The 24,622-nt window shown below is 41.6% G+C and overlaps 1 protein-coding gene across 12 annotated transcripts in view; it reads right to left on the bottom strand.

Annotated features, from left to right (window-relative positions):
- Positions 1–24,622, bottom strand: part of SYCP1 (synaptonemal complex protein 1) — a 6,803,167-nt gene that overhangs the window by 2,738,873 nt on the left and 4,039,672 nt on the right. For 10 of the 12 annotated variants that reach the window (XM_078644363.1, XM_078644366.1, XM_078644361.1 and 7 more), the window contains one exon: positions 16,264–16,326. The exons of the other annotated variants lie outside the window; for them this stretch is intronic. In XM_078644363.1, the coding sequence (XP_078500489.1) occupies positions 16,264–16,326 (63 nt within the window). The remainder of the gene's footprint in view (positions 1–16,263; positions 16,327–24,622) is intronic. 12 annotated transcript variants of the gene reach the window in all.

Genomic DNA, 24,622 nt, shown 5'->3' on the forward strand with positions numbered 1-24,622 from the left:
TCATCCGGTGCCATCCTGGTGCCCATCTGATCACTGGCTAGTGATCAAGAACTGAGTCCCCTCTGCTTTCAGGTCATCTTCAACTCCGATCCAGGCTTGGATCCCATCGAACTTCATCACTGGTCGCCTGCCAGCAACTTCTTCTTTCAGGCGCCATAGACTGTAACGAGGATTCCCGACGTCTTTTGAACCCTATGCAGCCGCAGCCCCTGGGCTAGGTAACTCGAGCATTTCGGTGCTCCAACGTAGGTTCACTATCTAAGTGTCCAGATCCTTTTTCGTTTTCAGCCTAACTAGTTGGATTCCTCTGATAACACTAACTTTACGAAATCTAGCATCCATAGACTTTGTCCCGCATCCCGCGTGAGAGTGCACACTCTGCACCCGATCTCCCTAGGCCTCCTGCTCGTAATCTTAAGGTTCAGTAGTGTAGTTCTAGCGATCCTGAAGCCTCTGGATCTTGTTACTTACCTGCTAGTATTTCGCATTCCACTTTTGTAGTATATGGTTTTTGGTGCCCCTCGGGCATTTGTGTAAATTGTGCAACTTAAAGTATTTTCGTAAGAGTTTTGAATTGTGCTTAGCTCCCTGACTCATAAAGAGTTCAGGGTAGACTTGTTATAAATAAATATCCTTTATTTTCATAACAACTTGTGTGGTGTCCTTTCACTTGGTGTTCAAGGGGTATATGTGATGGTAAAACAGCTGGCTTAACACGCCCTCTAGAGTTTAGCCTGAAGACTGCTCGTGTCCATGCTACTAGGATAGCTGGTCTGAAAGGTTGACTTACAACCAATCATCAATAAGGGTTGTTTGGTATGATACAAAGTGATCACTAGACTAGTGAGCACTATATATCAGGCTAACTTCTCACAATAGTCTCTTTAAGTTTGTTATTTAAGGCTCTGCCACTGCCGTAATTGTTGTCTCTAACAGCTTCTCCCGCCGTTTAAACATGCCTTTTGCCGCCGTCTGGCGCTGGGTGTCTGAAAACATGCCGATATGTTTTAGTATCCCACCCTGCGTTTGTGACCGCAGCTGGAACCAATGCAGTCCTCCGCTTGCTTGCTGTTGACACTCCCCTCCTCTGTCGTCCTGCCGCTATGACCCGCTATGTCGACAAAGATTCGTGGAAAATGGGGATAGAAAAGAATAAATCAGTGCTCACCGAGAAGGCGTCTTCCTTGGAAAGCTCCCGGGCACCCCGGTAAGTTCCTTCGTACTTCGTCCTCTCTGCTCAGCTGAATCCCTCCCCAGCGGTGGTGGTGGTGCGCAGCTTGTATCCTTTGGAAACGCTCCTCTCCGACGAAGAAAGCTGCTCACTCGCGGACGGGTGCTGTTAGCGGCTCGTGGGACGCTGCGTTACATGACGTTCGGTCTTTTCTTTACTTTCAAAGAAACAAAACAGCACTCGAGGAGTTTGTGTCAACCACAAACGATTTATTTGCGGGGGACTTGCACAGACGCGTTTCGGCGTGCTGCCTTCGTCAGTGTGTATAGCACAGCAACAATCAACATGTTAATAAAGTTTTTTCATGAATCATAGGAATCAACAAAGGACTCAACCCTTCTAGGATCACAGTGCGCGCCATCTTGGAGTGTATTCACAAAACTATATGGCCCATGTAAAGCACATATTCTTTATATAATATATATAATATATATATATATATACACATATATATCTCGCGCGGACCCTGATGGAATTTGGGATGCGCCACTACAGAAATAACCGTTATACGCATAATTAAATTCCTACCACTGTACCTCAAAGATATCCAAGGAATATCATCTGGGGACCATAATCCTGTGTTTTTTTTGCCTGTTTCAAATTTCTTATCAGGAATGTGGTGTTATAAAAAATAATGTAAATCCTCAGTGTTATTAAGTCCATTGGGGAACTTACTATCTAGCTCCAAAATCATGTGGGACTTTATCTGCCTTAATTTCCTTTCCCTGTCGCCTCATCTGCACAATTTGGGAACTGCGGCCACCACAAAATATTTCAAACAGTTTAGATTATTGTCGTGCATCTGCTTGAAATGGCGAGCCCCCGAATAAGTTGAGTCATTATTCACGATGGCTCGTAAGTGCTGCAGAATTCGGACATGCACCTGCAGCTTGGTACTTCCCACACTTCCTAAGCCTCAGGTGCATGACAGAATATACACTGCATACTCCATTCTACTGTTGAATTTACCCTGAATGGCAACTCTATCTGGGCTAAATGGAGTAGTGTAATCGGTCATGTTCTCCCTGAATCTGAAAGCTCTACAGGAAGAACATTTGGTGAAGCCTAGTTTGGGTTGCAGCCACATGGTAGCTTTGGACAATTCAGGGCTGCTCTTCACAATCTTAGTGCGCATTGAGGGGCCTTTTCAATATGTAATAACAGGTTGAGCAGGGGGCCTCGTAGCCAACACCCCATCTGTTAACAAAGTGGGCCAACTACGCTTGAATATGGATCAAATCTTTCTTTCTTGTTTATTGTAGGTGGTGATAAGTCTGGGGGCATTATTTGCATCAACCACATTTTCTTTCGTGCTAAGATTTGAAAAAAGAGATTCCCTTGTTCTTTCCCTCATTTTACTTACTGCCTCATTTAAAATGTTGTCATTGTATTTTCTCTTTCTGAATATGCATAACGCTTCTTCTGTGTACACATTCAGATATTCTTGTGTGCTGCAGATTCTTTTTAAACAAAAAAGTTCCCCGTAAGGAATATTTTTAATCAAATGTAGCGGATGCGCACTGCTGGCATGGAGAGTTACATTTCCAGCCGTGGCTTTCTTATGTAATGTGGTTGCTAACCTTACTTCTTTTACATACACTTTTACATCTAAAAACTCAATAGTTTCCTTGTTGATATGTGAGGTAAACTTCAAATTGGTAGTATTGTCATTAATACGATTGATAAAATCACAAGCATGTTTTTCATCCCCCCATCACATCTAAAAACTCAATAGTTTCCTTGTTGATATGTGAGGTAAACTTCAAATTGGTAGTATTGTCATTAATACGATTGATAAAATCACAAGCATGTTTTTCATCCCCCCTCCATACAATAAAAACATCATCGATATATCTCAACTAATATAAAACATGGTCGGTATATTCATCCAAAAGTATAGGTTTGAGAACCTGCTCCTCCCACCAACCTACATGCAAGCATGCATAGCTGGGGGAGAAGCAGGCTCCCACGGCCATACCTCTTTTTTGCACATAGGTGTCATTGCCAAAGGTGAAAAAATTATTATGCAAACACCATGAGATTAACTTTAAAAGCATTTTATTATGGTTGTAGCATTCAATCGGCTTAGTATTTAAAAATTGCTGTACTGCCTTTAATCATCTGTGGTGCTCTATGCTTGTGTCCAGGGATTCAATGTCTAATGTAATAAACACCAAAGCCTTCGCACATTGAACGTCTTGTACTTTCTTTAAGAAATCCCCGGTGTCCTTAACGTATGTGGGAAGCTGTTTCACAAAGTCCTGTAAAACATGATATATATATTGTGTTGCCTTTTCCCCCACAGTGCCGATTGCTGATATAATCGTTCTCCCCGGAATGGGAGTAATGTTCTTATGGACTTTGGGGATGAAATAAAGTCTTGGTAAGACTGGGTGTTCCACATGTAGAAATTTGTATTCATCTAAGGAAATGATTCCTTCTCGCTTCCATTCCAGAAACATCTTTTTAAATTATCTTTGGCCAAATTCTATTGTTTGCTATTTGTTTTCTCATAACACATGGAATCATCTAGGTGTCTATATATATATATATATATGGATGTATGACGTTACAACGCAGGCTATTACAACGCTTGCCTTTACAACGCGTTTTTTACATCGCATACCATTACAACGCATAGCGCTTTTGGATGTTGGATAGTGAATAGTTTAATTTACTATTCCAACTCCAGTCCCCGTGGACACTAGGGAAGGTTATTGGATAGTAAATTAACCTATTCCCTATCCTAGAGCGCCCCCAGCGCAATGCGTTGTAATAGTTTGCGTTGTAATGACCGCGTTGTAATGGTAGTGCGTTGTAAAAGTTTCGTTGTAAGTGATGTTTCCCTATATATATATATATATATATATATATATATATATATATATATATATATATATACCTTACCATAAAGATGTTCGTATATGGTGTTATGCTTGCACTGGCATGATTCTGGTAATTCGTAAAATTTTACAACACTCACTAATGATATCTGACGCCTCAAAGTCTAAGAATGTCGTAACTTATCTGCTTTCATCTGTCAGGATCTAGCTTTATTCGATCTAGCTTGGCCTAGCTTTATTCGATCTGGCCTTGCCTAACTGACATCTGTGTCTTATTTTGTACTTCTTATGCACCTTGTACCACTTATTGCACCTTGTACCAATGTTTAATGTACCTTGTATCAATGTTTGTTTGTTATCTTGATGCTGTGCCATTGCTTGTTTGAAAAGCATTAGTGTGCCAATGCTTGTTTGTTCTTTTGATACTGCTTGCCGTCTTTTGTCCCTTTGCAGCATCAGTAGCTGGATACAGGACTATAAATAGTGCCACGCCCTGGAAGCCGTGCGGATTATTAAAGACCTATCCAGAGTAAAGACGTCTTTTGTTCCGGTCCGGTCCTACATTCAAGATCCGTGTCCTGAGGCTTGCATCTACAGTTCCTGACTTATGGTAGTATCCTACCATGAAATCCGTTCACAGAAATCGCAGGTAGGATCTATCCATTGCTTGCTTTCGTGTGCATTCGAGTCCACATTTTCCCGGCTGGGTTATTTTCCTGAAGCGGCTCGTATTTCATTACGTGGCTGTCATTTCAAAAGCGTCTTTCATTTCCTGGACGCTGCAGTTCCGAATAGAAACTATTTGAAGGTCACTTCTGTTTATTATTCTGAGAAGCTCTTTTTGAATCGCGTGGGAACTCTTTTAACCGCGACTTGAGGCAAAAGTACATTTCAGGAGTTTATTGCTTTTTTCTGAACACTAGCAATGTGTTAGGTTTAATTTGAACTCAATTCAACAATTATTGACTATGTTTGATTAAGGATGTTTCTACACATCGCAGCGTTTCTTATTCATGTACCCAATGTATGATTTGCAACATTTCATCGCATGAACAAAATGCAAGGGTCTCTTTGAGAAGATATAGTTTAAGTTTTGATTTTTGGTTAATCTTTGGTTTAATGCTAATATCAATCAGAACAGAAGCAATAGTCATATTGTGCCCTTTCTCTTACTTCTTATTTTGGGCATAGTTTTAGATGAAAGCAAAACAAAGTCAATTGAACTTTGCATGACTCTGTTAACAAGATAGTCTTTTCCTTAGGTACATGAATCCAAGCCATCTAAGGAGTTTTAGCTGGAAGCGTGTAGGAGTTCATGTGTTCCATTTGTTTTATTTCTTCTCGTTCCAGATCTTCCTCCCCGCAGTACCCTCCCTTACCTCCCCTCGTCTAGCCACTTCGATCCTATGCGGAACTTTAAGTGCAGAGCCGAAGCTGCTGGAAGGTGGGCTTTTGGGTACTGCTCCTGAGGAACGTAAACTGAGACACAATAGTTACGTCTCTGACAGAATAATCCACCCAAGAATTTAGTTCCTTCTGAGCAGTACACAAAAGATGGCCACCATGAATGATCTTTGTGCTATGATAGGGAATCTGCAGAAGGAGTTAGCTGCTAGTCGACAAGAAACTTCCACTTTAGCTAGTAAAGTAACCCAATTACAGACACGTTTGGACTCAGGGCCACAATCTGGTCAGACTCAAACAAATGCTTGTGGTTCTAATTCGTCAATTTCAGTTACTGTACCCACGTCAGTTCCTTTAGCTCAACCTGAAAGGTTTGCTGGGGAGCCAAACAAATTTCAGACATTTTTAACTCAGGTACAATTGCATTTTATGGTTAAACCAGCTTCCTTTCCAGACGCTAAATCTCGTATCGCCTTTTTGATCTCTTTTTTGAGTGGAGATGCAGCGATGTGGGTGGTTCCATTGGTACAATCAGATGATCCTTTATTATATAATTGGGCTCAGTTCAAACGTGAATTTGAAAAGATCTTTGATAGACGGACTATCACTGGATCAGCAGATAGAGAACTATTGGAATTAAAACAGGGAAATAAGGAGTTGATCCATTATCTTACACAGTTCAATCGCTTAGTGGCTGAGACCGAGTGGCCCGAAGAAAAAAGAGCAGCCTTATATTACCAAGGACTAAAAGATGAGCTGAAAGATCTAATAGCACCGATCGATCCTCAACCCCGGTCATGTGCTGATCTAATAGCGCTTAGTCTTCGTTTGGATCATCGAGTTGCGGATCGTAAAGGTGATAAAAGAAGAACGGGCGTCCGAATATTTACTAGAGCCAAAGAAAAGTCACACACAAATTCTCAAGAGACCGTAGAACCCATGGAAGTTGGAAGTATGAGGAAACCATTAACCTCCAAAGAAAAAGACACTCGACGAAAAAATGGTCTTTGCCTGTACTGTGAAAGGAAAGGCCATTTTGTTAGAGACTGTCTTCTTAAGCCCAAAAATTCTTGGTCACGTGATAAGAAAGAGAACAAGTCGGAAAACTAGCTAACTCGAGATTGGATCAGGAGACTTTTTCGAGTTGGCAATATCCTCCTGAACAATCAGTAGCAAACACTCTGCAGTTAACTGTACCACATCTAACTTTAAATGTCCAGTTCATTTTGCCGGATGAGAAACAATTAATGGTAGCGATTATGGTAGACTCAGGGGCTACCGGAAATTTTATCGATACTGCCTTTGTTTCAAAGACAAACATACCAATAACTATAAAAGCAAAACCTGAAATAGTTTATGCAGTAGATGGGACTCAGCTAACTTCAGGAATGATCACCTATTGTACCAATTCTCTTTTAATGATCTGCGATACCAATAACAGAAAACATCAAGAGACCATTTCATTTGATGTTATTGATGTACCTCAATTCGGAGTAATTCTTGGTATACCCTGGTTAACCTTACACAATCCTACCATTGATTGGGTTAAGCGTTCTATTGAATTCACATCTCTTTGGTGCAAACAAGAATGTTTCTGTTCAAAGCAAGAATTGAAAGAGTCTCCAAGTTCTTTTCTTCACAATGCCTCTGCCCTTTATTTATCTACTGCCGCCGAACAAGATATAGACTTACCACCTACTTATGAATCTTTCACTGACGTTTTTTGTGAACAAAAAGCTGAAATTCTACCACCACATAGGGATTATGATTGTGCTATTGATCTAGTACCAGGAGCCAAAATACCCTGTAGTAGAATGTATGCGTTAACAGATCAAGAAAATCAACATCTTCGAGAATATCTTGACAAATTTTTGAAAAATGGTTTCATCAGACCCTCCAAATCTCCTGCAGCCTCGCCACTTTTCTTCGTGCCCAAAAGCAATGGAGAATTACGCACTTGTATTGATTATTGGGCACTTAATAATATCACCATTAAGAATCAGTAACCTCTACCATTGATCCCAGTACTTCTTGACCAAGTGCGATCAGCCACAATTTTTACTAAGCTTGATTTGCGAGGCGCCTACCACTTAGTGCGCATAAGACCCGGCGACGAGTGGAAAACGGCATTTCGAACTCGCTTCGGCTTGTTTGAATATTGTGTAATGCCCTTTGGATTATGCAATGCCCCGCCCGCTTTTCAATTTTTTATTAATGATGTCCTTCGGGATTATCTCGACAGATTCGTCATAGCTTATATTGATGATCTTCTAATTTTTTCTTCTTCAACTGAGGAACATGTTCAACATGTCAAGACCATTTTAACCACCTTGAACCAATGGTTTGTTCTGTAAACTGTCTAAATGTGAATTCCATACAACAAATGTTTAATTTTTAGGCTTCATACTTTCTCCATCAGGTATCACTATGGCTCCTAGGAAAATTCAGGCAGTACTAGACTGGCCTACACCAACTTCCGTAAAGGATATTCAACGTTTCCTAGGGTTCGCTAATTTTTATCGTCGATTTATTAAAAAAAATTCAACCTTGGCTACTCCTTTAACCCAGTAACTGAGAAAGAACGTGAAATTCGTCTGGTCTTCAGACGCTGAGTCTTCCTTTCAGACTCTTAAGAAAACTTTTACTCAGGCACCTATTCTGCCACATCCGGACACTGAAAAGCCTTTCATAGTGGAAGCTGGTGCTTCAGATTTCGCTATAGGAGCTATTTTATCACAAAAAGATCAAAAAACCAATGAATTACATCCCATTGCTTTTCTGTCAAGAAAGTTTTTACCTGCTGAAGTTAACTATACTATAGCAGAGAAGGAACTTTTAGCTATTCGTTATGTCTTCAAAGAATGGCGTCACTACTTACTAGGAGCTAAATACACAGTGACTGTTTATACAGACAACCGCAATTTACAGTTCTTAAGGTGTGCAAAGGCGCTGACTCCAAGACAACTTCGTTGGACGCTGTTCTTTGCAGAATTTGATTTCCTTATAACTTTCAGACCAGGCACTAAGAACAACAAAGCAGATTCCTTGTAACAATATGACTCCAAACAAGATGACTCTCTTCTTAATCCCAAGCCTACGAACATGCTGTCTAGTAATCAAATCATTGGCGCCACAATGTTGGATGTTTTCTTTCAGCAAATAAGACAAGCCATGCCGATACCTAAACTGTTATCTTGGGTACAAGAAGGTCCTGATAGAACTATCCATCAAAATCTACAGTTTTTCTCGAATTTACTGTTTGTTCCAACAAAAAAGTTACAAACACAAGTTTTACAGTGGTGTCATACCAGACAATTAGCGGGCCATCCAGGGATCGCAAAAACAAAAGATTTAGTACAGAGAAATTTCTGGTGGCCATCATGGAAAAAAGATGTGATTTCTTTTATCCAATTTTGTGAAATTTATGCTCAAGCTAAGGGAGAACATGGGAGCAAAAAAGGCCTTTTACTTCCTCTTCCAACACCAACATAAGTTTGGGAAGACATTGCAATGGACTTTATTACCGATTTACCGGAAGATCAAGGGATGACTACTATTCTTGTAGTAGTAGATCGTTTGTCTAAAATGGCTCATTTTGTTGCTTGCAAGAAACTTCCTACTTCTTCCCAACTTGTACAACTCATCTTACAACATGTGGTACGTTTGCATGGTCTTCCTCGGTCCATCACTTCAGACCGGGGTCCACAATTTATTTCACAGGTTTGGAAGACCTGGTGTGAAGCTCTTAAGATTAAAAGTAACACATCTAGAAGTTTTCATCCTGAAACGGATGGACAAACGGAACGAGTCAACCAGATTTTGAGGTGTTTTCTGTTCAAGAAACAAGGGTCCTGGACTACACTTTTGTGGGAAGCAGAATTTGCATACAACAACTTACAGAATGCTTCGACTGGAATGTCACAGTTTCTTGCTGTGTATGGTCGACATCCACATTTCTCACCATTACTATTAGCTCAATAAAAAACGAATATACCATCTTTGGATTTGCATTTCCGAGACATGAAAAGTGTCACTGAGACATTACGAAGAAATGTAATGAAAGCAAAAGCTGCATATAAAAAATTCGCTGATAGGAAAAGACAAAAGGACCCAGACTTCCAAGTAGAGGACTTGGTTTGGCTTTCTACAAAAAATTTCCAGTTTAGAAAACGCTATAAATTCCATCCAAAATGTATCGGACCCTGCAAAATTGTTCAGCGTGTAAATACAGTAACATATAAATTACTCCTTCCAAAATCCATGAACATTTATCCAGTATTTCAAACCTCTTTGTTGAAGCGAGCTACTACAAAAAAAGGTCTTGTCCTCCTGCAATGCAAGTTGACAATCAAGAGGAATTTGAGGTTTGTTGTATTAAGGACATAAAGCGTGTCAGGGGAAAGGTATGGTATTTACTGTCCTGAAAAGTTACGGACCCGAAGAAGACTCCTGGGTATCTCGAGAAAATGTCCATGCTCCCCGTTTGGTGCGACAATTTCACGCTAGGCATCCTGACGCTGTGTCATGACCTTCAGAGGAGGGTGTCTCCATTTTTGTTGGGGGGCACTGTCAGGATCTAGCTTTATTCAATCTAGCTTGGCCTAGCTTTATTCGATCTGGCCTTGCCTAACTGACATCTTTGTCTTATTTTGTACTTCTTATGCACCTTGTGCCACTTATTGCACCTTGTATCAATGTTTAATGTACCTTGTATCAATGCTTGTTTGTGATCTTGATACTGTTCCAATGCTTGTTTGAAAAGCATTAGTGTGCCAATGCTTGTTTGTTCTTTTGATACCGCTTGCAGTCTTTTGTCCCTTTGCAGCATCAGTAAGTAAGTAAGTAAGTAAATCTTTATTCGGTTTTCAAATTGCATAAAAACCATAAAAGAATTTCCACAATACATTTTATAAAAATATCAAGCTAGCCATTATTCCTCAAATATGACATTTAAAATTCACTTTCTCATAAATAAAACAGGATTAATATCTTTATATTTAAAAAGGCTACCCTTCTTCATTTTCCTCAACTAATCAAACAGTACTTTATCAAAGATTTACCCTGTGTTTAAAAATACATTTTAAAAACGTGCTCACAGTTTTACAGGTCAATTCAGAGCTCAGAAATTGCAACCACAACATGGCGGGACGACATCTTCTAAGGCCTAAACTTCTCAAAAGGGGGATTAACCATAGCTTACGGTGTACAGTATAATATTTACAGAACAACACAGTGTGGATCGTTGATTGTTCAGACGTCTGTCACAAGGGCACACCGTTAGACAGTCATCCCAACTATTTCTATTGGGGAAAGCTACAACCCTATGAAAAATGTTCAGCCTAAATCTTGTCAATAAAAAACGCTCGATTTGCGACTCGACATATGTCAGATATGGTTCCATCTCTACAGTAGTCATGACTACCATGGAATGTTGGACTGAGGGTTTCTTTATCTCTATACTGATACGTAATTCTTCTATATGGCTCAAAGCCCTTGTTTTTAGATCTTTCTTTGAGATTTCAGCAATTGTTTTGGGGTTAGAATAATATTTTGCCATCCCCAGATCAGTAAGAATTTTTTTTTACATATCTCAGCCATTCTATTTTTTCCACATGGTCCAGTAACATACAGTCTGCCACAATCTCTTTTGTGAAATAATTTTTCGTTGATGTCCAAATACGACGCCAGAGCAATATGGGTTGGATCTTTGCCAAATCCTCAATATGGGGCATTCCTAGCTCTGCATGACAAGCAAAAGTGGATACTCGTTTAGGGACCACCAAGAGAAATCTCATGAATGTATTTTCTGCTACCTGTAGTGCTTTTGTATTTTTGTGTCCCCACAAACTCGGCCCATAGAGTGCGATGGAATGACACTTTGCTTTATAAATACAAAGCAACTCTACTGGTGGCCTCTTTCCTAGCTTCTGTGTGAATTTTATGAGGGCAGCAATTGCTCGCAGGAGTTGATGTTTGCGGGCTTCTATAGCCGGTTTCCAGTTGAGCTTTTCATCCATCATGATCCCCAGGTAAGGGTATTGGGCAGTTAGTTCTATCTTTTCATTATCAAGGAAAGTACTCTTCCCCCCTTTCTTTCCTTGACCTGCCACCATAACATATGTTTTTTTAATATTTATATGGAGGTCCAAACTGCCCATAAATTTTGCATACCTATTCAATGCTTTCTGTAGCTCTCATGGGGTGCGTGCCAGTATCACAGCATCATCTGCGTATAGGAGCGCAGGCACCAAGCGATCTTTCACTCGGGGGAGGTCCTGGCCCCCCTTCAACATCTCTACCTCAAGCCCATTGGTATAAAAGGAGAAAAGAAAGGGGGCCAGCACACAACCCTGCCTGACGCCACGCTCCACCGCAAATGATTCTGATAGTTCACCCTGCACTCCAAAACGCACCCTGGATGAAGCATTAGAGTATAATTCTCTAAGAAAGGTTACCAGGACTAAATCTATTCCCATCTCGGTAAGAACTGACCACAGTTTTGCATGTGAGACGCAGTCGAAAGCTGCGGATAGGTCGACATAGACCATGTACAACCTACCCCGCTTTGCCGACACGTACTTCCCCATCATTAAGGCCAAGTTCAGGGCTTGCTCCGTTGTTCCGAAGCCCTCTCGGAAGCCAAACTGAATGTCAGAAAGAGTCCCGGTGTCGTCCGCCCACTCCTGTAGACGCTGGAGTACCACTCTGCCCAGTACTTTACCCAGCGAATCCAGGAGCGAGATTGGTCGGTAACAGGACACATCCTCCCTATTTCCCTTCTTAAATATGGGGACCATAGTTGATTGGGTCCAAGATTTAATTAGCCCACATTTCATTGTAGCGTCGAACACCCTTTTTAAAATTGGGGCCCATAAATCTAATTTAAATTTAAAGAAGTCAACTAGTACCCCAACTGGACCAGGGGCTTTTCCGCTTTTACTCGCTTTTACTGCGTTTATAACTTCATGGAGTCCAAAGTCTAATGGAATTGGGAACGGGTTAACCTGATTATTCCAGTTATTTCCCTCAGTTAAGTCTACATCTGAGAGTTTTCCAAAGATTTTTGAAAAATGGTTTACCCATACTGGTCCCTCAATCGCAACTTCTATTTTTGGCTGCTTATCAGTATCTATCAGGAATGGAGCTTTCACCACCTTCCAGAACAGCTCACTATTTCTATTCAGTGAGCTCTCATGGAGTTGCTCCCATAGGGCTTTCTTCAGTTCCTCTTTTCTTGCTTTGCATGCCAATCTATATGACCTTCTTGAGATTCTAACCTCCTCATGATCTCTAACAGCTTTTATTTTTTTTATTTTTTATTTTTTTCGGTTAAAGACTTTTATTGCAATCTGAATTGTGTACACAGCATTTACCTACAACCCGGAGGCCGGCTGCTATAGTGGGACATTGCGTTATACAGTTCAAACAGTATTCGCTCTGCAGCGTCCTTGGTTGTCATTGCACATTTGAAATCAGCAGAGAATACACGATCACTTTCCCAAACAATTCTGTAACAGTCTTAATTTTGTATTTTATAACTACAACTAAACATGTGACTCAGATAGTAGAACAGGTGTTAGTCTTTTTTGACACTCATTACCTATCAATGCATTAATTGATGCAAGTAGCAACCATTCACATCTCGAGAGTCCCAGGTCGTAACATTCCTTTTACGGGACATGCGACCAACTCAACAGCACCACATCAACTCCATTTGTACGTGATATATCAATCTAAGTGCGTCTCATTCGACATCCCCCTCCTCCTCAGAGCTGTCTATATCTTCTTCTGATAGGGGCTCACAGATATCCCCTCTATAAGTGTTCCATGGCATCCATAACTTGTTCCATTTCCTGGGGTTTGTCTAACAGCTTTTGTTAGTGCTATTTTTAAAGTTTTGTGGGCCACTGAAAAATTATGATTGAACTACCCTTTTTTTCCACCTTTTTTCCCTTTTTGCTTTCTTGTTAGGGATTCATTTACCTTGTCCAAAATCACCCTAAAATTTTCTAGGACTTCCTTTTCCCCTATATCAGTGTCTAAACACTTCAATATTGCCGGGTATGCCGCAGTTACCACCTTATTTGTTAAGTCTACGGGATCTATCTTTCCCCATCCTAGGGTATAGCCATTTGTTTTTGTTAAGTGTATCTTATTCTGGGCAAGTGCGGCCATTAAGAGCTGTGCTGATAACTGCCCCTGATCCATAAATAAGTCAAAGCCCAGGGCAGCATGATCGCTCAGGGTATTTATTAACACTCTAAATCTCTGGGCCTTGCTTCCGAGGGTCGCTGTGATCAGTATATAGTCAATTGTTGACTCGCAGCCCCTTCCCAGATAAGTTGGCTCTAAGTGCCCGCAGGTTTTTTTTGCATCATTTAGTATTACCAAACCCAGTTCAGATAAGGTTTCATTTAAGATATCTCCCACCACTGAATGGCTGAAGTGAGTTGTTTGGTCATCAATTTCATCCACCACACCACAGATGTTACTATTATTCCTCTCACAGGGGTGGTGGTTGAAATCGCCCCCCCAAACAATACTTGGGGGGTCTAGGCCTTGCATTTGTTTTGACCAGGTAAAAAGTTTCTTGCGGAGAGCCCCAAGTGTTTTTACTCTCTCGCTTTCTACTAGATTATCGTACATGTTTAGTAGTAGAACAATCCTCTTCTTTTGGAAAGACAATCTCAATATCTGATAGTTTGGTTCTAAAGTAAGCGCTGTCACCTCTAGCCCCGGTATGGTATTTGCTATGTAGGTCATCACCCCCCCCTTTGCCCTACCATAAGTGCCTGCAATTGCTGGGGAAAAATAAGTTTTATACCCCGTCAAGTGCATTTCTGTAGTGAGCCAAGTCTCCTGTAGGCATATCACCTGGTAGTCCTGTACAAAATATAAGGCACTTCCATCTGCAATTTTTACGCGGAGACCTGGAATCCATGGAATCATCTAAGTGCCTATATATATATATATATATATATATATACCTTACCATAAAGATGTTCATATATGGTGTTATGCTTGCACTGGCATGATTCTGGTAATTCTTAAAATTTTACAACACTCACTAATGATATCTGACGCCTCAAAGTCTAAGAATGTTGTAACTTATCTGCTTCCATCTGTCATGATCTAGCTTTATTCGATCTGGCCTTGCCTAACTGACATCTGTGTCTTATTTTGTACTTTTTATGCACCTTGTACCATTTATTGCACCTTGTACCAATGTTTAATGTACCTTGTATCAATGCTTGTTTGTTATCTTGATACTGTGCCAATGCTTGTTTGAAAAGCATTAGTGCGCCAATGCTTGTTTGTTCTTTTGATACTGCTTGCAGTCTTTTGTCCCTTTGCAGCATCAGTAGCTGGATACAGGACTATAAATAGTGATACGCCCTGGAAGCCGTGCGGATTATTAAAGACCTATCCAGAGTAAAGACGTCTTTTGTTCCGGTCCGGTCCTACATTCAAGATCCGTGTCCTGAGGCTTGCAGCTACAGCTCCTGACTTATGGTAGTATCCTACCACGAAATCCGTTTGCAGGAATCGCAGGTAGGATCTATCCATTGCTTGCTTTCGTGTGCATTCGAGTCCACGTTTTCCCGGCTGGGTTAATTTCCTGAAGCGGCTCGTATTTCATTACGCGGCTGTTATTTTAAAAGCGTCTTTCATTTCCTGGAAGCTGCAGTTCCGAATAGAAACTATTTGAAGGTCACTTCTGTTTATGATTCTGAGAAGCTCTTTTTGAATCGCGTGTGAACTCTTTTAACCGCGACTTGAGGCAAAAATACATTTCAGGAGTTTATTGCTTTTTTCTGAACACTAGCAATGCGTTAGGTTTAATTTGAACTCAATTCAACAATTATTGACTATGTTTGATTAAGGATGTTTCTACACATCGCAGCGTTTCTTATTCATGTACCCAATGTATGATTCGCAACATTTCATCGCATGAACAAAATGCAAGGGTCTCTTTGAGAAGATATAGTTTAATTCTGTGATTTTTGGTTAATCTTTGGTTTAATGCTAATATCAATCAGAACAGAAGCAATAGTCATATTGTGCCCTATCTCTTACTTCTTATTTTGGGCATAGTTTTAGATGAAAGCAAAACAAAGTGAATTGAACTTTGCATGACTCTGTTAACAAGATAGTCTTTTCCATAGGTACAGGAATCCAAGCCATCTAAGGAGTTTTAGCTGGAAGCGTGTAGGAGTTCATGTGTTCCAGTTGTTTTATTTCTTCTTGTTCCAGATCTCCCTCCCCGCAGTACCCTCCCTTACCTCCCCTCGTCTAGCCACTTCTATCCTCTGCGGAACTTTAAGTACAGAGCCGAAGCTGCTGGAAGGTGGACTTTTGGGTACTGCTCCTGAGGAATGTAAAATGAGACACAATAGTTACGTCTCTGACACCATCCCTGCACTAGTTTACTCATTCATCTGCCCACATACTGATTATGCAGACATTCACCGATCATTCTATGCACCCTGTCAGTCATCCATGCATCCACTTATTCACCCATCCAAGAGTTGACTCATTCTCACATTCACCCAACCACCAAACCACACACCTCAACTTGCTAATGATTAAAAAAGCACTTTGACCTTAAAAGTACCCACATCTACGAGCTTTGCCAATGCTTGTTGTGATTATTGAACATGGCCTTTGGGTACTACAAATGTGTAATGCTGAGTAGGGTAGGTATGAACAGTATATTAAGAGATACACATTGGTTTAAACAAGCATACTAATATTAAAAACGCATCACAAAATGTCAATACCCACCTCTTGCTGTAGATCATCATAGCATTTGTTTTTTTTCTCGAATTGCTTCTTTAAACCGTTCAGCTGATAAGAATGGAATGCAAATTAGACATATTAAACAGTAGCATATAAAATGTTGTTAATTAGAGAAATACAGATATGAATCATATGCAAGAAAGAAATAGGCCTATAGGAGCATACTTTTGTTTTCCAAAATGTTTTTTATTGAAATACGATTGGGTACAGTGCAGCATAGCATTGTAATACGTAACCTCAATATATCCCCAGTATTTCTTGTGTTTTTTCTTCTTTTAATCCACCCCCCCACACACACAACATTCAAAAGAAACCCAGCACTGTCAGAACGGTTGTATGTACTTTTTGGGCTTGGACTCCGACCATTGCCTGTCATTTGTCAAATTGCTTGTCTTTTAAAATTCCTGGCTTGCCAGTGGGTAATTCCTCTTCCTGGTCCCTCTTTTTTGGAACTTGTTCACCGCCTAGAGCATTGACCCATGACTTGTCGGCTACCACTTTTTTCTATATTACTACAGGATCAGGAACTTTCTTTTAAATTCATAACAGCTCTTTACATACATGAACGCTCACTCCCTCTCCTTGGGCTACAGCTGCCTCCCCTCCCTCCTGCTTGTTTACTTTAGCAGTTCACATATACGAACGGTTGCTCCCACGCTTGATCTCTCTCCTTAGGCTGCGGCTGCCTCCTGCTTGTTTACTTCACGTCTGTTTAACATTTTTAAGGCATTCGATTCTGTCACATCTGTTAACCATTATTTTATTTCATTTGAAAAGTTTTATAAAGCTTGAACATGACCCTTGCGGGTATCAGAGCGCTGTACACAGAGGCAGAATCATGCATAAACTCAGAACAGTTGAGGTCAACATTGTAAAACAACAAGGAGTAAACAATCAAAGTCAGATACCGGGTACTCATTAGTGCAAAATATTTCCCGTAACATTCATTGAAACAATCATATAGTGGCTCATCACAGCATAGTAGAGTAAAGGACCAATCTGTAATTGGTCCAAGAAGTATTCTTCTATTTTATTTCCGAAAGGGCCCTAGAGTAAAATAACAGTTTAACAACCAATCCAAAATACGTAGCGAAAGATACGTTGGGAAAAAAGACAAATCTGTCAACAAGGGGACTAGAGAAAGAGTACATCATGATGCAGTTCATGTCTACTCCGGAAAAACCATTTGGCCTGTTTCTTGAAATAGGCAGTGGAGGGATTGGTTCTCATCTCCGTAGAAAGAGTGTTCCAAATTCTAGGTGCAAGGCCGGAGAAAGCACGTTTGTAACTACTTTTCTTTTTGAATTTAGGAGGTTTCAAGAGTAGTATGGACGTACTTCTTAAGTTTCGACCGGATCCAGAAAGAACAAACTTGTTCGCCAGATAGGCCGGAGTGTTGAAATGCAGGGCTTTATGTGTGAAGCAAGCTATTTTGATCCGCCACCTGGATCCCGACGTTTTTGCAAGCGACACTTATCCGGTGCTTCGATCTACTGCGTAACCCTGAAGAGTCACATCCCTTACACAATGTGACGAAACACGTGTCGGCTAGTTGTATTTTGTATGTACTGATCAAGATTGAACTATAAACTATCGCTTTACATCACTGGATCTCAAACTCATTTACTTGAACCTTATCTATTTGTCTGGTTCTGACAGAAGAACCAAGAATTTTGATACGTGTGCACAGGACTTGTACTCAATTGTTTGGTATGGGACATGTCCCTTATCTATACAGGGGCTGTTTTCTGTCTGGGTTTGTTCCCCTGACCTGTTTGCACCGTGGTATCTGAGAAATTACATACCTACTTGTATAGCACCTGCTAGAGCGCCATTTCTTCCTGTCCTTTACCCAAACCCAATCGATTTTCACTATTTTGAAACGGATCCTGGCTTCAATAGACAACCAGTTGAGCTGCAAAATGTCAGGTGTGATGCGATCGTGTTTTTTGGAGGCTGTGATGAGCCTGGCCGATGCATTAAGTGTGGCTCTGAGAGTGGCCAAGCTCGCTTTAGGAAGCCCTGCAAGGGTCACCAGGTCATATTCCAGTTGTGATATCACCAGGGATTGTACTGCAGGCTGTAAGTCTTCCGGCGGAAGGAAAGGCTTGAGTTTCTTAATTGTTTTAAGATGAAAAGTGGCACCCCTAATGGTGGTGCTGATGTGAGTTTGCATATTAAGGTATTTGTCCAAGGTAATGCCCAATGATTTAGGTGAATCAACCACGTGAGGGGTGCAGTTAGGGGCAGCCAGTTGTTTTAGCCATTCGTGTATCGGTGCAGAGTAGTTGTCTGGGGCAATCAGCAGCAATTCAGTTTTGAGGGTATTCAGCAAAAGATGGTTCTGGGCTAACCAGTGTTGAGTTTGCGAGAGAGCCTCATTTAAGGTTTCAATGTCCTCCAGTGAGGAGATCTACAGGTACAGTTGCGTGTCGTCGGCGTACATGTGGTAATGAATTTGAGAATTGTTCAGAATGACGGTGTGAGGCTCTATATAGAGGTTAAAGGGCGAGGGCAAGAGTGCAGATCCTTGCGGAACTCCAATTCTGACCGCAGTACTAGATGCTAGGGACTGGTTGAGTTTAATCCTTTAAGTGCAATTATGTAAGAAAGAGGCAAACCACTTTAGGACCGGCCCCGAGAGACCCATCCTAAGTTGAAGAAGATTAATCAAGTTTTCGTGTTTGATGGTATCGAATGCAGAAGACAGGTCAAGAAGGATCAGAAGACAGGGGACATTTTGATTTAGGGATTTCAAAGGATCATCCACAATGTGAGTGTAGGAGAGTGGGGTCTGCAATCCTATGGTCACCCCAGATTTTTGCTTTTTGCTTCACTGGTTTACGACTTTCCCTGGCTGTGGGCCTGCTAATCAGACCCACAGCCTAGCTGTTCTCTCTCTAAATTGACAACCATGTACTTTAGGTGCATTTACCAATTGGTACTGGGCCACCTTATCAGTCCCTGTACCCAGGGCATAGGTGTACCCAGGGCCTACCAGGGGCTGAAGCATGTATTATGCCACCCCTGGCTGGCCATCTAAAACTGACACAACTGGCTGCACGACAAGCTGTAGATATAGTATACCTATATCTAACCCTAAAATGGACACATATATTCCTATCAGTCACTCCTATGGCAGGCCTTATCAATCCTGAAGGCAGAGTGCTTGGAATTATGTGAGATGGTGCTCTGGCATGAGCTGAGCCCGTCCGCAGCTTGCGGAACCAAGTCCTAATAGCTGTTCCATGATAACGCTATACCATATACTCCTAAGTGCATTATCAACCTCGCGGTTAAATGCTAACTCTGGTATAACATTATCAAAACATGTCGAGTAAGGTGTCATACGAATTGGAATACTACCCCCTCGCCAATTCTGGCGACGGGGGTAGCATTCCACGCTTCTAGAGGGACACGACATGTATGTAACTGTGAACCCCGGTTAAAGTTAACTCGAGCCTTGGCATCACAAAATGGATGCTGCCACCACAGACACAAGTCTGACCTCCTGCTACTGGGAGTCCTTCCAGCGAGGGAGGCTTGGACAAAGGGTTTCCTGCCTTGGGAGGTGCTAGCACCACCCCAGACAGGATTTTGTGTGTTGGGTAGGATAGGCCTGAAAGGAATGAGACATGCCTGGGGCACACCGGGTGCCCTGTGCATACACCGGTTCAAACCAGTTGCTGGGGCACTCCAGCCCCAGCTCTGGCGGGAAACCGGACAAAGGATAGGGGGTGTAACCACCCCCCTTCCTGGTCCCACCCAGGGGAGGGACCTAGTCAGTAGTGCAGCCCCCTTTAGCAGGATAAAGGTAGGAGCTGGTCCCATTCCAAATTAGATTAATCCTGAACTACTCTACAAGAAGAAACTCTGGACTTCGACGTTCTGCTCCACAGAAGACTGAAGAAATCTCCCTTATGGGCAAGGAGTGTCCACCCTGCAACTGCAGGCACCATCAAGCGTCCAGCGGCTTCCCTTTGTCATCTTCCTTCAAGGATCCAGACTTCAGAGCCCGACGAGACCCGGATTCCCAGACCTCTCCGACCTCAACCTACATCTGCAGCACAGCTGAGATCCGTGGGTGCGACGAGACACGTGGGACCGACCATCTTGAAAGAACCTGCACTTCGCTTTCAGCACGACTCCCGAGGTAAACTCGACCAAGTGCTTTGGGGACTGAGAAGACCCAGCCACAAGCAGCCCCTGCACCGAAGATCAGCCCTCCAGCATCCACGAGATCTGCGTGGGCCCCTTCTGCTTGTCTGCTGCTCGACGCGTTGTCTGGTCACTTGCCGGCTGGCTAGTGGCCTTCTAGACGACGAACTTTGAAATCTTTGCTGCTGGTCTGGTTGCTCCAGACTGGCCCTTGCTCCCTTCCAAAAGAGGGGCACCCCGGACTCTCCTAGTCCGCACCAGCTGCTTTCTCCACTCACCGCGTGGGTTGCCTTTGCCAAGGCCTGTTGACGCCGATTCCGGATCCAACACCGCCGACAGTGAGAGCCTGCGTGGGACAGCTCGTGCCTCCATCCTGGTCATCGAAGACACCTCCTGGTCCACGTGGCTGCAGAGTCAAGCGTCCACTCTTCACCTGATCGCGACGACGACATCTGGTTCCTTCCTGGTTCCACTCCAGTCACTGGCTAGTGACTTTGAACACTGTCCCCTCTGCTTTCAGGTCCTCTTCTTCACCGATCCACCCTTGGATCGCACCGGACATCTTCCTCCTGGTCGCCTGCAGCATCTTTTCTTTCAGGCTCCATTGACTTCAACGCGAGAACCCGACACACTTTGACACCTATGCACCCGCAGCCCGTGGGTGAGGTAACGAGAGCATTTCGGTGCTCAAGGGTAGTTTAACTGTCCTAGTGTCCAGTTCCACAGTCGTTTTAGTCCTACCTAGTCAGGATTGTCCATACTTACCATTAACTTGAACTGTACTGTCCATAGACGTTGTTACGCATCTCGCGTGTGAGTTCACACTCTGCACACGCGTTCCGTGGGCCTCCTATTACTTACCTAGAGTTAGTGTAGCGTGGTCCCATCGATCCTACAGCCTCTGGACAGCTCCATTTCTTCTATCGACTTTCACATTCCACTTACTTAGTATATGGTTTGTCGTGCCCCTAGGGCACCATTGTAATTTTGTGCAACTTATCATATTTTTCCTAAGAGATTGTCATGTGCTTAGCCCTCTGACCTCATAAAGAGTTCAGAGGTGTTGTTATTAATAAATATACTGTTTATTTTCATAACAACCTGTGTGGTGTCCTTTCATCTGGTATTCAAGGGGTTATATTGTGATAAAACAGCCAGCTGGCTTTACATGCCAAAAGAGTTTAGCCTAATACTGCTTTGTCCATGCTACCATTAGGATAGCTGGTCTATACGGTTGACTTACAACCAATCACCATAAGGGTTGTTTGGACTGATACAATGTTGTATTTTGGCATTAATGGGTTAGCGTTAGCAGAAGCCATCTTGGATTTAGAAGTTATCTTGTCCGCTTTATAGAAGCCATTTTGTATTTCTGGCAGCCATCTTAGCTGCCATGTGCTCACCATGTGCTTTGTCCTACCTTTCTGTTAGCTGCGCCTGAAGTCTGCCCAGTAACAGGATATGTTTAGCCTCCTCCACTTTAACGCATGCTCAGAAGTGCCCGGTAGGGTCTGCATCTGTTACTAATTAGCCTCAAATAGGAATGTGTTCACTTCGTGCTGAAGCTGTTAGTTCCTCCCACTTGGCTGAGCAAGCAGATCTTACATGTCCATATTAGGTAGTTTTGTGTGTTCACATGAGCCAGGACTGCCCCTTTCTTTGTGTTCCTATGTAACTCTGAAATGTATATAACGCTGGAGCTTTCTGAAACTGGCAGACTGCCTCCTACAATGGCTGCGGCTATTGTGAGACGCAGCCTCACCTCATGTAAGTTTAATAAACTTGTACTTTGATATTCCAGATTTGTCTGCCAATTTCTTATTACCCTGAGAAGCAGTTTTTGAAACACCACAATTGGCGACCACGAAGGGACTCATCAGAGAGGTGACTGTCTGCTGGGGTGATCTGGTGTCAGGAGACAGAATATCTACAGAGGGGCTCAGGACTGAATTCTGCCAAGGAGGTACCCTGTGCACAGGAGATTCTGAGGATTCTTTGTCTGCAGCCCACCACTGTGTTTCTGATCCCTGATTTGGATCCTCCACATGCTGTCACCCCTGACTGAGAACATTTTTGGCGTGAGTAACAAAATGAAAAAAAATAAAAAGAGAGACCGTTAGGTCATTTAGAACTTGGCAGTTAGAATTTGGACGCTCTTGATTGGTAAGAACCGTTTTTAAGGTACTTGCTGTGAGCTTTTTGAAGCATGGGATTGGCAAGGCAGTTTTAGGATACGCTTGCTATGGTTATTTGATTTGAATTTGTGGGACTAGTCTTTTTGAATTTGAATTTGAATTTGAAATGTATGTGTTGCAACTCATATAGGCAGGTAAATGCGAGGATTTTTCCTCAAAATGTTTGTATAGCGCAATGATTAAGCGCTCTTTCCATATAAATAGTGTATATTTTGCACTATTTCTGAAGCAATGCCTGTTTGCCGCGCACTTCGAAGGATGTGCTGCTTGATTTGATGGGCGCCAGTTTTGACTTAAGGAATTAGCCGGCTTTCCCTTAGAAGGGATACCTAAATAGGTTAGGTATGAAACATATTTCTTCCTTGGTGATTTCGTATCCCCGGGGAATTAAAAATATGACATATTACATGTCAGGATCCTTTGTTCTGTGTAATTTTATGAATGGCAGAGATGAAGAACGATTTTTGGTGTTCTGCCACTTACAGTTAGTGCATTAAGAGTATTGTGGCTCTGTGCCTATACAGCCGTCTGTTGGGCTGTGTTTTTGCAGTTTTTTGGAGCATTATTGAGAAATGGTTCTTGTAAATATGATCTACATTTCATATTTACAAAGTGGTTTGGTTTGGGTACAGCCTTTGTAGCTGTCCATTATGTTCAGTCCTATGTGTTGATTTGTGGGTTCAATTTGTGTCTAAATGTTTCTGTGGGTTTTTCTGTTAGTGTAAGTTCTGTTGTGAATAGCGTCGGCGCAAATTTATGAAACGAAATGTCTACAGCGCTGTCCTGCGTGTCCTGAATGTTTTGAACACTTTATGTTTCTGTGTGAAATGAGCTCAAAATGTGTGTATCGTGAATTCTTAATGTTTTTCAGTTTATTAAGTAAAATGTTAGATTAATTAAAATTTGGTGGAAATTACATGAACATGCAGCAATTTACCATGCGACATGCTAAAATGGCTATATGTTGCTATTTAATTTATAGATTAAGCAAAATGCATATGTGCAAATTGTTACAGGCTTAAATTAGATACAGTTAAAATTACATTCACTGGGAATATGAAAGGCCTCAAAATTAAATTGTGTGTTCTGTAGGGAAAACGAATTGTAGCTTTTTTTTTACTTACATGCATTTTCATATATGTAAAATGCTAAAACTTCAGCTAAAGTGAATTTTTGCTACGTTTAAATGCATCTTGTGGCACACGTTTTTCTGGGAATGTTTGTTTCAGTAACACTGAAGAGGCTCACGTTTCAGCTTTGTGCAGAGAGCCTTGTTTCCTGTTGTTAAAGGCAGCAGATGTTGTTGTTCAAGAGCCATGGAATGTTTTTCTTAGCCTGGGACTGAGCCCGTAGTTAATTGCAGTGGGTTTTTACATTTCAGAATAGTGGCTTAGAGGCGTACATGAATAAGGTTCACCCTTTTTGTTTCAATGGCAGACATTTAAACTTTTTATGCATTGTTTTTTTCATAGTATAACTGCGTTTTTTAGCAAAATACTGCGTGTCCTTTTAAAATGAAAGAATTTTATGGCGAAACATGTCATGTTTAAAGTTAGGATTTTGGTGCTTCGGCGCATAAATGAATGCATCTAAAATGATAAGCATGGATGCAGCTTATCCTTATATGTGGAATTCTCATAAAAAGATAATTGGTCTCATTGAAAGAAAAATTATTAATTATGAAAAAATTATCTGGGAAAAAAATAAGTGCTTTTCAATATCGTTTTTTGATATTTATAAAGCTTAGTACTCATACTATGACCCCCTAAAATTAAAATTTGATTTAAGTAATGTGTGACTGCATAATTAGGACATTTGCATGTTGGGTTTTCACTTGACGCAGGCGTAAAAGCTCATTTTTCTAAGGCATTACATGTGATATGCCTCGTGTTCGCTCTTTGCAACATGTACAGCACATTCTGAGGATGATTAATATGTAATGCAATTGTAGGATTTTCATTTTTAAGGGACCCAAAGTTAAAAGTCGAAAT

Source organism: Lissotriton helveticus, chromosome 5_1, assembly GCF_964261635.1.
Source record: "Lissotriton helveticus chromosome 5_1, aLisHel1.1, whole genome shotgun sequence".
NCBI lineage: Eukaryota > Metazoa > Chordata > Amphibia > Caudata > Salamandridae > Lissotriton > Lissotriton helveticus.